Genomic DNA, 13191 nt, shown 5'->3' on the forward strand with positions numbered 1-13191 from the left:
ATGTAAGTAAACAGGCTCTCCAACAAATGCTAAAATCAAGAATAGAATCGCGCATACATACATACATACATATTTGCTGTAACTTTGGTGTTATTATAATCCACTTTCAATGAAATGGTGCTAAATATTGCAAATACATATATTGGTTAACGCAGACCAATTTAAAAAAATGAAACGAAACACCGAGACCTTTGGTGCTTCCTTTCAGTTTAAAAACGGCAATCGTCGAAAGCACAACTAATTTTTAGTAGAAAGTCGCAGCTAATACGCAACTAGCATAACGCCGCAAGTAATTAATTAGTTAATTTATGTAAGTAGTGCAATGAAGTGAGTGAATCGTATAAAAATAGCTATTTTGTAAGAAACTTAAAATAACGAATAAACGTTGTAGCTAGCATTTAATAACAACAAAAACAATATGTACATAGTTTAGTGAGAGTATTACGTTGTAGTAATTTAATTGTTTGCTTTAAAAAAACACTTGTGTAATTTGTGTTACAAATATTTACAACATCGAATAATGTTAGTACTTCGTGTGTAGAATTAAATATTTAAGCTGAAAACACCAAAAACTTAAAATAACGAATAAACGCTGTAGCTAGCATTTAATAACAACAAAAACAATATGTACATAGTTTAGTGGGAGTATTACGTTGTAGTTATTTAATTGTTTGCCTTAAAAAAAAACACTTGTGTAATTTGTGTAACAAATATTTACAACATCGAATAATTTTAGTACTTCGTGTGTAGAATTAAATATTTAAGCTGAAAACACCAAAAACTTAAAATAACGAATAAACGTTGTAGCTAGCATTTAATAACAACAAAAACAATATGTACATAGTTTAGTGAGAGTATTACGTTGTAGTTATTTAATTGTTTGCCTTAAAAAAAAAAAACTTGTGTAATTTGTGTAACAAATATTTACAACATCGAATAATTTTAGTACTTCGTGTGTAGAATTAAATATTTAAGCTGAAAACACCAAAAACTTAAAATAACGAATAAACGTTGTAGCTAGCATTTAATAACAACAAAAACAATATGTACATAGTTTAGTGAGAGTATTACGTTGTAGTTATTTAATTGTTTGCTTTAAAAAAAAAAACACTTGTGTAATTTGTGTAACAAATATTTACAACATCGAATAATTTTAGTACTTCGTGTGCAGAATTAAATATTTAAGCTGAAAACACCAAAAAAGTTACCAAAATCGAAAGTGACTTAATTAAAATAGTTGGCAAAGATAAAGTGTGTTTGACCGAGCAGAATGAAAACACTAAGGGTATTCATGAAAGCTACGAAAAAATGTTTCATGTTGTATGTATGTATGTCTCTTAAAATATTTGTGGTAGAGTACTAGAACTTTGTGTCGAGATAAACGAAATTAATTCCATACTCATAGGAAAAGACGGGCGGAATTGGAAAAGGAGGCGTGGCACCTCCCGTAGGCGTGAATTATTTAATCAACTATAACTTCGGAACCATAAGTCTCATAAACGTGAAACTTGTATGCAGACATACATACATATCTATGGTACATAGTTGCTTATAATAGGGTATACATATATAAATGATTTTGTAAAAGGGGGCGTGGCACCTTTTATAGGTGTGGAATTTTTAATCAGCCATAACTTCGGAACGATAAGTCACATGAACTTGAAATTTGGTATGCAGACATACCTATGGTACATATGTAGGTGCTTATAGTAAGGTATGTTTATATAAAAGAGTTTTTAAAAGGGGGCGCAGCGCATAGCACAGGCGTTGCATTTTGTATCAGCCATAACTTCGGAATCACAATTTATATGGCCCCTTTAATTCGTTCTGATATGCCTTACGAATTTACAGGACTCAGTTTCCAGTTCCAAGCTCTTAGCTAAATGCTTACCCATACGTCCTGAAGTATACTTGACAGAAATGCGATTGTTTTATAAAAAAAGAGTACCATTTTGAAATATGAGTGTTTTTACTATCTAGAAAATAATTTATGCAACCTCACATAAGCGGGTTTTGCATTTTGTTTATACACGGGTTTGTACTTCAAACGACGATATAAAAACCTTCTCCGATTGCTGTGCGAATTTGCGCCAGTTGGTTATCCCGAGCGCAGACATGTCCTTCTGCACTTGGTCCTTTCATTGCGTTCGTGGGCGCCCTTGCTTTCGTTGTCCACCCATGGGTGCGGAGTCGAAGGATCTTTTCACCGGAGCGCCGTCATCCATGCGTGCCAGCGCAATCGCTGTATTCGAGATATTTTCGCGTTTAGGGGAATGCCTTAAATATATTTCCGAAATATTTTGGCGGAAGTATTAAGATAATATTAATTCTATCATCCCGATATGAAAACAGTAATTTTTTGTTGGTGAAATACCCTAATGTACATATGGCTGAGTGGAGGATCACCCTATCTTGGTTGCCGATTCGAAAACGCGCTATCTCAGCACATAAAAAAAACTCTTTTAGATTGTGACGGGTGGGAGAGTATTTTGTGACGGGCGGTACGAGTCACTATTAAGAGTACATAAGTAATTCGTGAGTAAAATTAACTCTACTGGTTTAATATGAATATTTAAAATATATATTTCTGAGCTATTATAACAGTAAAATAAGAATTATTATACATGCTTTACTGTTATCACAGATTTATGCGCAATTTATGCCATTGATTTTTTTCCTCGCTGGAAAGTCCTTTGTAACAATCTTTGTCACTAAAAAAATAAGTAAAGAGTAAAAGTTTTCCTAGACAAAAATTATTTCTAGTTTTTCTCTTCTACATGGAGTGACCCATTGTTCTATTTAAAATTCTCTGGCTCTCAGTTTTTATGCCGAAATGCCGAATTCGCAAGCAAATAATTTATACAGAATTTGTTTATATTCGATTTGTAGTGCTCAACAAAATCAAATAGCATATCCATTAATACATACATACATATGTATTAACCTAATGGTTGCACTTGAACTTTTGGTAAAAAATTTATAGCAAAATGACTTCCACCAAATATGCAAATAATAAAACGCGCATTGCCTCAATTTCCATATTTATCTAATGGCGTTTTCGTTTCTACCAAAAAAAGGTTACCTCCTCTTTGACCTCTACGCACAAATACTAAGAAGAGGGCAATGAGAAGGCAACATTTTTTGCAGACTTGAAAACGCCATCAAACTCAGCAAAGAATTGTTCGTCATTACAGGTGCTTACAATAAAATATAAACATGATGTGATGTCATTTGATTAGCTGCGTGCGTCACAATTTAACGCAAGTTGTTATGATAACAAATGATATTAAGCGAGTGAAAGTGATGTAATGGTGATAAAGTGTGGGGTAAGGCGTGATGTGATGCGACGCGATATGATTGCAAGTCATAGAAAATGGTGTACAATATTTATATTTTGTAGATAGGTGCCAACTTTTTCCAGAAATGTGTAGGGGTTAAAACTTTTTTTAACACCTTTAACACACGATCCTGAACAGCTCTATTAATTTTTGTACATTACAGATAGGACTATGGGTTATTACTACACACTTAATAAAATTTTTGAGTTAAATAAGCATCAGAGTGTTATTTTTTGAAGACTTCTTATTCGATCAAAAAATATTATTTTAACGCAAAAGTGTATTTTCCCTAAGTCAAATACATGGGAAACTTCAAAGCCTCGGCGGCACGGGTAACCGATACTCGATTCGAAATAAAAAGAATACGTGTCCCCTTATTTTTGATATTCTTCAGTTCTGGGGGTTGGCAGCAGGAAAAATCAAAAAAAGTAGATTTTCCCAAGCATTTTTAGTTTATTATTATTTGTTCCGTATTCGGGGTTCGGTATTTCGACGCCTTTAAAGCTCATTAAAATGGCATGCCTATGAACCAGTCTGAATGTCTGTGTTTCGAATCGAGGAGCACATACAGTGACCAAAATATAAATTAGAATTCTACATTTTAGCATGGTTCGGCTATTTTTCTTTTGTTTATTTAATGTTTACTATATTATTTTTTTTAAGTAAAGCTCTATTCCTAACATTCTGAATTAATTCTACAAATTTTCATCATAATTTCAAACATTTTAATCAGAACCTTTAGAAAAAAAATTGGTTGCAGTTTTGTAACTCATTAAAATTTAGTGTAATAAAGTGCTGCTCATTTTCTTCTCAATTAACAAATTGTCGAGCATACCAAACTTGCATGAAAAAAAATGCGTAGCACCGTCGACCAAAAAAAAAAAATTGGCAAAAATTAATTGTAAGACGTAGCTACTTAAAACCTGCACTTTGTCGTACTAAAATTGAACGAAGCTTTTGTAAAAAATTTTTTGGAGTAAAAATCTCGAGTTTTAATTTATTCTTATTTGCAAAAAAATAAAAAAAAATTGAAAAAAATAGAATTGTTTATGCATTTGGGTTTATTGAACGCAGAATCTCGCCTTGCTGCTTCGCTACTGCGTTGCCTAAAAAAAGTGTTTACCAATTACGCATCATTTTGGCAAATCGCAAAAAAAAGCCGAATATTTACATACATACATACCTGTTACATGGTTCGCGCTATGAGTGTATGCACCTACATAGAAATGTGCAATTAATATATCTGCTGCGTGAAATGATAACACACTTTTTGTTGTTGTTGTTTTTTTTTTTTTTTAATTATTAATTAACCAGTTTCTAATGCGAGCATGAACCTTTAGGCCACAAATGTTAATCGACCTATTACATGAGTTCGCTGTTGGTCAAGGTTGGCATTTTTATTGTACTTTATGTGTAAATGCATTTGATTGTATCTATTTGGGATAAGACTCAACGGTATTTTTACCGTTTATGTATGTTTATGTTGTTGCTTAGTAAATATGAACTACTTAATCCAAAGTTTTTTTTTCAACATCTCCTACTTTTAGGTTTGGTACATCATGACTCCTACGTCAAAAATGGCCGCCATCCAGTATTGCCTACTTGTACTGTTACAAATTCTTAATCATTGCGGTAATATAATTTTTGCGAGAATAAGGTATTAGGGGCATTCTTCGTCAACTGATTTATTATGGTTAGATATGTATGGCGGAAAACTTTTTATATATTTATTGAATAAGTTCGAAGCTTATTAGGTACTCGAGGGTTTTTGGGGTCATTGATGGTGAAGCTGGCCATGCATTTTTTTTTTAAATTCCAAATGGCGGATCCATGATTGAATCCAACCATGATTGAATCCGTAGTTTTGTGGGCTTCAGTTGACGAAGAATGCCTCATATGTGCATAAGTTTCTATATAAATCACTTTGCATTCCAGCTGCACGTGTGGTAGCGCCAACACAGGAAATTGTGGCGCCGCAGCCTGCGATTAGTGGCATATTGTATCAGAAATCTCTCACCGCAGATCATTTATACGATGAGCCAAATACGTTAAGTACGTATCTACACACACACACACATACATACGTACTATGTATATATGGATATACTTATACCGTTATATTTAAATATATCGATGGTTCTCTGCAATATCGACACAACTCAAAATTCAACAAAACAAAACCCTTCCTTGTGTAATCCATGTCTAATCCTTACTTGGGTAAGCAGTGAAGATTACTAAACTATATAGTAAATATTAATACACTCAACAGTAGGAAGGGTTGTGTTTTTTTTTTGTTTTTTTTGATTTTGGAGTTGTGCCTTTATTGCAGAGGACAATCGATATTTATCATCCTTACTTACATAATTTCCCTCCCAGAATACGCACAACAACGTGACCAACTCATCGAAGCTGAGCAACTCCTTCTCACTGGCGGTCACTTGCAACTTGATGAAAATGAGCTGATGGTACATCAAATTTTCATGCGCCACAAGCTGATGGAACTCACTTACGGCATGCAAAATCCGCACGAACACGCACCGGCGTTGCACTTTTTCAAAGCCAAGCCGCTCATCGAACAGAGCAATGTTTTCAAATTCTTACAAGCGATGCCGAAGGGCGCCATTTTGCACGTACACCGCACTCCTGCGGTCTCCGTCGATTGGCTAATCGGAAATCTCACCTACACGCCGGGTCTCTTGAAGTGCTTCACTGCACGCGGCAGTGTTGTGCTGAGCTTCCGTGAGGACGCCAAGAAACATGGCTGCCGCTCGGTTTACTACAATGTGCAGCAGGAGCGTGAGCGCACACTCTCAAGGAGTCGATATGATAGTTTTTTGGGAACTAAACTTAGTTTGTACTCGCGTTTGCCGGAACGTAAGTGATGTGTAGCCATGCAGTTTGTAAGGATCTTTAGCTTTCTTTTGCAGTTGAATACAATGATCAGAACAAGGTTTGGCGACGATTCGAAGACATATTCGACACTGTAAGTGATACCATAGGCTATGAACCAGTTTTTCGTATGTTTCACTGGCAGCTGATGGAAGAGATGTACGAGGATAATATAATGTACGCGGAGCTACGCATGAAATTTAAACCGGTGAGTTAATGTGAAACATGCGGGTTGTATCCGACCTAGGCCTGTTGTTTCGGCGATCTAACTTTGCCTAGATCTTTCTCAGCTCAGAGCAACATATTGCGTCCGGGCTATTCCGTATCGTCACTAGACACGAATAAAGGCGCGAGCTCAAAAGTTGACGGCGAAAAAAGACGCATACAAAAATTTCAGCGTCAAAGACGCCAAAGTTTTTTATAAGCATCTTTTTTCGCAAAATTTTTTTAAACGCCTCTTTTCGCCGTCAAAACACTAGCGCGCCTTTATTCGTGTGTAGTGACGGTATGCTTATCCTTCGGCTTGTATCAAACTCCAACCCAAAAACCTATTTGAACTGCATATCCCAGAAATGGCTCCATTCGCACTGCACTTCGGCGTTGGCGTCGTGCGAGGAGTCTCCACACCGTAACTGGACGCAGTAACGCGAGTCTATCTTGGCAGTTGAAGCTCCGCGTCTACCACAGGTAGTTATTGGGCCCCGATTACGGCATTCATAGGCCGGGTGACCGACTCCCTGTGAATGCCGTTGATCACTCGGCAGTAGGTCGTCGGTGCCCCCTGACGTGCCTGGGCGGAGGCTGCTCCTAGAGAAAGGGTCTGCTAGGGTGCTCACGTCCGTGGCATGCCACCACAAATTGCTTAGGAAGCACTTGCGCCTCGCTGTGTAGTTGGTGCTTAGGCGATATCGAAAGGCACCCTGTCTGCGGCTCCGTCCACTGTGTCCAACGAGTCCCCGGCGACCAAACAGGCGCAGCATAGTTTAGAACCGGCCGGCCAATTGCGTTGTATGTTACCAACAACGTTTCTTTGTCTTTGTCCCAGGTACTGCCGGTGAGCGGCTTGAGGACCTTGTTGCGGCTCTGTACTTTGTTGACAACTGCGATTGTGTGCATGAAAAAGGAGAAGAGGCTTTCAAAGGTGACCCCTAAAGTTTTTGTGTTTTTCACTATTGGAATTGGTATGCCATCGACGTGAATTCCTAATTGAAGCCTAACCTCCTTCGTCCAGGTGGAGGAGACGGCCACCGTTGATTTCGTTGGGGAGAGTGTTAAGCTCCTTGCAGTGAAAAAGCGAGAAAGTCTGGGGAGATAGCCGTTTACTTTTGAGCAGAGGTCTTCCATTCCATTCGCAGACGCCAATATCGAGCAGTAGTCAGCGTATGAGATGAGGGAAACTCTCTCAGGTGGCTGGGAGAGCTTAGAAATGTAGAAGTTAAACAGTAAGAGGAAGAGGACACCACCTGGTGGAACCCCTTGTTTGATTCTTCTAGGTTTCGGGGTTTGATCACGGAAGATTACTGACGACTGTCTACCACTCATATGATTCGCCGATCACCGTTTGAATGCCTGTGGGAGAGGAGGCCTCCTCCAATGTCTTCTATTAGCGTGGAATGACAGATGGTGTCAAACGCCTTCAACAACGCTACTAGGACTGTTCTCTCACAGGGGCGATTGCGGTTTAGGCCACGTGTTATCTGTGTGTTTATGGCGTTAAGTGCTGTTGTAGTGCTGTGAACTTTACCGACACCACGTTTAGATCGGCGAACCCCAATTAACACGACTCTTTCTTTGGCTTGGCCCCATCGAAAGTTTACGTTTCATAGGCCTGCCATTAAATGACCTTGGCGGCTAATAGTCTTAAAGCCTTTACTACAAAAAAAATAAAAATAAAATAACGAGCCCTGATGTTTTTGTTTCAGCTTTATGGCGCTAATGGCACCACAGTTGCAACTGAGTACGAAGCCGCCGACATTCTTTTAGAGCTAATAGATGAGTTCAAGCGTTCACACCCCAGCTTCTTAGGTCTAAAAATAATCTATGTGGCGCATCGTGGCTCAGATGATGTTAAAATGTTTAAAGCTTTCCAAACATTCAAAGACTTCCAGTGAGTGCAACGAATATACAATTATAAATGAATTGAAAAAGAAATAATACAGTCATGTTTAAATAATTTTTCTCTCCTCACAGTGAACGATATCCCGATTTCGTTATCGGTTTTGATCTGATCGGACAGGAGGATAAGGGAAAAGCTTTGCAAGCGTTTGCGTCCATTTTACAGAATTTACCGAAGTCTGCAAAGTATTTCTTTCACGCCGGGGAAACAAGTGAGTTTCAAATCAATACCGTTAACTACAAACGAAGGAATACGTTTCCTTTTTATTTCTCAGATTGGCTGGGCTCGTCAGTGGATTTGAATTTAGTCGATGCTATTCTTTTGAATACCACACGCATTGGACATGGTTATTCGCTGATGAAGCATCCCTTGCTTAGCAAGGCCGTTAAAGAGCGTGACATTGCGCTCGAAATTAGTCCGCTCTCGAATCAGGTGTTGAATTTAGTTTGGGATTTGCGAAATCATCCGGGTGGCTATTTTATGTCCGAGAATATACCGTTAGTAATCTCGAATGACGATCCGGGTTTTTGGAATGCTAAAGGTTTGAGTTATGATTTCTATTACGCGATTATGAGTTTCGCACCGAGTAATGCTGGCTTGAAAACACTCAAGAGTCTAGTGTGGAATTCTATTAAATACTCGGCGTTGAGTGATACGGAGAAAGAGTATGCGTATGCGCAGTTGCAGAGTGATTGGTCCGCATTTCTGGATCGTGTCATTAGCGGGGAAGTAGTGTAATTTGTCCTTAGATACATACATATAGTATAGATGTATATACATAGGTGTTTTCATTTGTACGTACACGTTTTTTAGATGAATATAAAATTAAATTATAACTCCTGCGATATATTTTTTACATGAAATTTATGAATGACTACTTCATTGTACATTTAAGCATGCATTTAAGGTACGTTTTACAATTTTAAATATTTCCAAAGTGTTTCTAATCAGTATACATGTGTTCCGCTATGAAATTTTGGCAGCTTTCGGTTATTTGCAGAAAAGCGCATCGAAAGCCACCTATTGAATTGCACTGAAATTGGGATTGAGGTTTACCTCTGTAATAAAAGTATTTTCTAATTTAATTGAAATAACTCACAAAATAGGGATCACGTATAATTTGGTCTTCAGCACGGTCAATATACTTTCCCAGTAACTCGACTTTTGCGCAACGCTGTTGGCTCGAATCCTTTGCAAGGGTTTCTAGCTCATGCAAATTATGCTCATCCATGGCGAGAATATAGTCATTGTTGTAGAAGTCCATTATCGTAATCTATGAGGCATTCGAAATGTATTGGGTTGTAGACAATGTACTTCAGTATGGAGCATGTATATTACCTGTCTTCCCACATGATCTGTTGTAAGGCTATTCTCTGCCAGTACCTTGATACAGCGATCATCTGGCTTACGGCCTATATTCCACGTTCTCAGGCCAGCGCTGTCCACTTCCCAGCTGAGATCGTATTCTTGTACCCAGTGCTTCATGACGCTTTCCGCCATTGGTGAACGACAAGTATTGCCTGCGTACAAGACTTTTGTTAATTTCAACACCTATTTACATACACACATACGTACATATCTCGGTCCGTAAATCTAAACTTACCAATGCAAACGAATAGGATTTTCAAGGACTTCATGCTTCGATTTTATCAAATACTATTAAAATTTAATATTCTAAAGTTAGGGAAACAATATTCATGATTAATATAATTTAGCATGTTTCTTAGAGCCAATTTGTCAAATAAAGCGAAAACTTACATAAGAAATTTTGCTGACTTTTATATTTTTCGTTTTTGACAAAAAGAAAATCAAAGAAAATCTGAAACAGTGGAAAATTTGCAGATGAAAAAAGGTGAAAAATTATTCACTTAAAATTTTTTCCTATGAACTTGGGAAATCACCATTTTCCTTCATTATGTGTTTCCAGTTATGAAATGGCGGTCGAATCGTTTCATCCCACAAATAGCAAAACTTGATGGGTCTATTCGAGGTAGGGCCTCCAATCAAGCCATGTATGGCATGCAACCATACTTAGTTCCTATAATTCTTCGCCAACAGGCACCGCCTTTGTATTTTTGATGTTGCTGAGTTTTGAAGAATGATGGTGACAGTCCTTTGCCAGATACAAATCTGCGTCGTTCTGATTACGTAGACCCGACTGTCGTGGTATAATTTTGATAACTACTTGCACTTCTTTGCATTACTGTGCTTCGCCCTATACTATAAGTTGTTTGGCAAAAACACAATTTTTGTTTGCATTTTATTTTTTTTTTAACAAATATCTATTTATTTCTTATGCTTTCACAAAAGGGGTTTTGCATATATCACGTATATCAATCAGCAGATTTTCGTGCATTGAACATTTAAATTCACTATTAACATGCTAACTAATTTAGATTCAATTGCTTTCTTCTTAAACCTTACCAGCCACAGCTTGTTTGAAAAACGCCGCACACGCTTTAACGCATTGCTGATAAGCTTTTTCGAAACCAGCATCGCCTCGTTGCTGGAAAAGTATACAATGTTACATATTCATCGGCAAACATAGTTTAGTTCAATTGCTTGAATATTCCACTCACATAGTAAGGATCCACGATGATGCGATCACTTTTATCCAGCCCGAAATCACCTAACATTAGCAACTTAGCTTTGGAATTCGCTGGCGCAAGCGAACGCAAATCACCCATATTTTCCTCATCCATGCCGAAAATGTAGTCAAAATCATGAAAATCTTGCTTCTTTATTTGACGGGCTCGATTGTTGTAGGGTAAATCATGTTTCTTCATTGTGCTCAATGCTCGATGATCAGGTGGACTGCCACGATGCCAATCGCCAATTGCAGCAGAATCCACTTCCCAATCAGCGGAGGCGCCGGCTTTTTCGATTGTGTCAATCATTACCGCCTCGGCAATGGGAGAACGGCAAATATTACCTGCAATGAATGAAACTTACATTAAAAGAATCGCGGCAATAACTTCTCCGCATACCTAAACAGATCATCAAAATCTTCTTGACCATCTTCGTGCTATTTAATTGTAAGTATTATTTTTCTCAAATATGTCTCAAATCTATTGCACTGTTGTTCAATTTGGCTTTTGATGTCATTTATGACATTCGTTATCCAATCATATGGTTACGACGTAAGCACGTTGTCTTGTTTAACATCACTTACAACTAACATACTGTTAACATTAACCTTTTAGGGGCTAAGAGTTTTATTAGTTTCGTTCCTCAACTTTTATGGTGAAACCTGTTAAATTATCAAAAAGCAATATTGCTCTCAGAGAACGCTTTTCGGGTAAAAACTGCTAAATTTGTCAAATACAGCGTGGATGCCAGCAGTTTTTTTTAATATTGTGTGTACCTGTTATCAAATGACTTAACCTCACGATGCCCATAAACAAAACTTCTTCTTCTTATTTGGCGCTGTAACCGCCTAAGCGATTTTGGCCGAGTCCAAAACAGCACGCCAGTCATTTCTCTTCTGTGCTAACTGACGCCAATTGAAAATGCCAAGTGAAGCCAAGTCCTTCTCCACCTGGTCTTTCCAACGCAGAGGAGGCCTTCCTCTTCCTCTGTTCCCAGCATCGCGGCCCGCGTTGAATATTTTCAGAGCAGGAGCGTTTCTGTCCATCCGAACGACATGGCCAAGCCAGCGGAGCCGCTGAATTTTAATTCGCTGCACTATGTCTATATCGTTGTAAACCTCATACAGCTCATCGTTAAATCGTCTGCGATATTCGCCATCACCAACGCGTAAAGGTCCGTAAATCTTTCGCAGAATCTTCCATAAACAGAACCGATCAATTAAAAAACGAAAGAACAAAGCCATAGGGGCGATCGAGTTTAGTTTTGTAAAATCGGGGTTTTTTCTCCAGGCGGCGAGTTCAATATAAGGTACAATTTAAAAATTTTATAGTTAGTACTTCATGAAATATTCAACGGATTTTTTTAATAAAAACAGTTAAAAGAAAAACTCAAGTCATTTTCTCCATGTTTCACCAATAAAAAGTTGATGTTTATTTCAAGATAATTGTATTTTATACTATAATACCAAATATTGAATCGGACCATGTGCGACCTTTTGTTTAACACGCTATTTTTTACCATATAATTTTCTAAGTTTTTCTGAAGATAATTTTTTAAAACTATTTTTTCACCAATTTCGTGCAAGATACACGTAAACATGATTATTTTATAATTAAAAGCAGGCTTAAAAACTTGATAAAAATTAAAATTCAACGACCTCAAAAACCCCTGTAAACCAGAAATTCTGTCAGTATACTATTTTTTTTTAATTATGGACACAAAATGAATATCAAATATCACTGTGCGACCCAGCATCAAAACTCCACCAACTCCAGTACGCAGTTAAAAAGGCACTTTCTCGACGAACGAAATTACGCTCTACAAATCTCTCATCATGCCTATCATTTTATGTGGCGCAGAAATATGGAGGATGCCTAAAAAAGATGGGAAGGCTATGGGGTCTTTCGAGAGAACTGTTCTACGCAAAATCTTAGTCCCTGTTCGTGTGGGCGAAGACTACCGAAGAAGATAGAATGACGAACTGTACGAGCTTTTTAATCTAATGGACACATGGATGATGAGGCTCTAGTGAAAAGATCTTTCGACTCGGTACCCCTGGTGGACAACGAAAGAAAGGGCGCCCACGAGCACAATGGAAGCACCAAGTACAGAAGGAACTGTCTGAACTGGGATGTTCAACTGGCGCAACCTCGCAAAGGAAGGAGCCAATTGTGGAAGTTTCTTAGTCTCGGCCCAAACCGCAGAGCAACTGTAGAGCCAAACAAGAAGAAGAGTTGAATAACAAACAAAAAATAATTT

The 13191-nt window shown here is 37.8% G+C and overlaps 2 protein-coding genes across 2 annotated transcripts; one reads left to right on the forward strand and one right to left on the reverse strand.

Moving 5' to 3' along the window:
- The first annotated feature begins 216 nt into the window (after positions 1–216).
- Positions 217–9148, forward strand: LOC108375000 (adenosine deaminase CECR1-like). Its single transcript, XM_017631063.1, has 8 exons — positions 217–310; positions 4886–4970; positions 5274–5390; positions 5715–6212; positions 6266–6435; positions 8150–8334; positions 8418–8554; positions 8618–9148. The coding sequence occupies exons 2-8, from the start codon at positions 4898–4900 to the stop codon at positions 9079–9081; spliced, it is 1644 nt and encodes a 547-aa protein (XP_017486552.1). The 5' UTR covers positions 217–310; positions 4886–4897; the 3' UTR covers positions 9082–9148.
- A 42-nt stretch (positions 9149–9190) lies between these two features.
- Positions 9191–11514, reverse strand: LOC108375001 (uncharacterized). The gene is made up of 6 exons (XM_017631064.1): positions 11331–11514; positions 10923–11275; positions 10768–10849; positions 9682–9863; positions 9443–9616; positions 9191–9376 (listed from the first exon to the last, which is right to left on the reverse strand). Exons 1-6 carry the CDS (start codon positions 11359–11361, stop codon positions 9287–9289), a joined length of 912 nt encoding a protein of 303 aa, XP_017486553.1. The 5' UTR covers positions 11362–11514; the 3' UTR covers positions 9191–9286.
- Positions 11515–13191: the final 1677 nt, after the last annotated feature.

Source organism: Rhagoletis zephyria, unplaced genomic scaffold (assembly GCF_001687245.7).
Source record: "Rhagoletis zephyria isolate East Lansing unplaced genomic scaffold, Rhagoletis_zephyria_1.1 Rzeph_scaffold_08367, whole genome shotgun sequence".
Taxonomy (NCBI): domain Eukaryota; kingdom Metazoa; phylum Arthropoda; class Insecta; order Diptera; family Tephritidae; genus Rhagoletis; species Rhagoletis zephyria.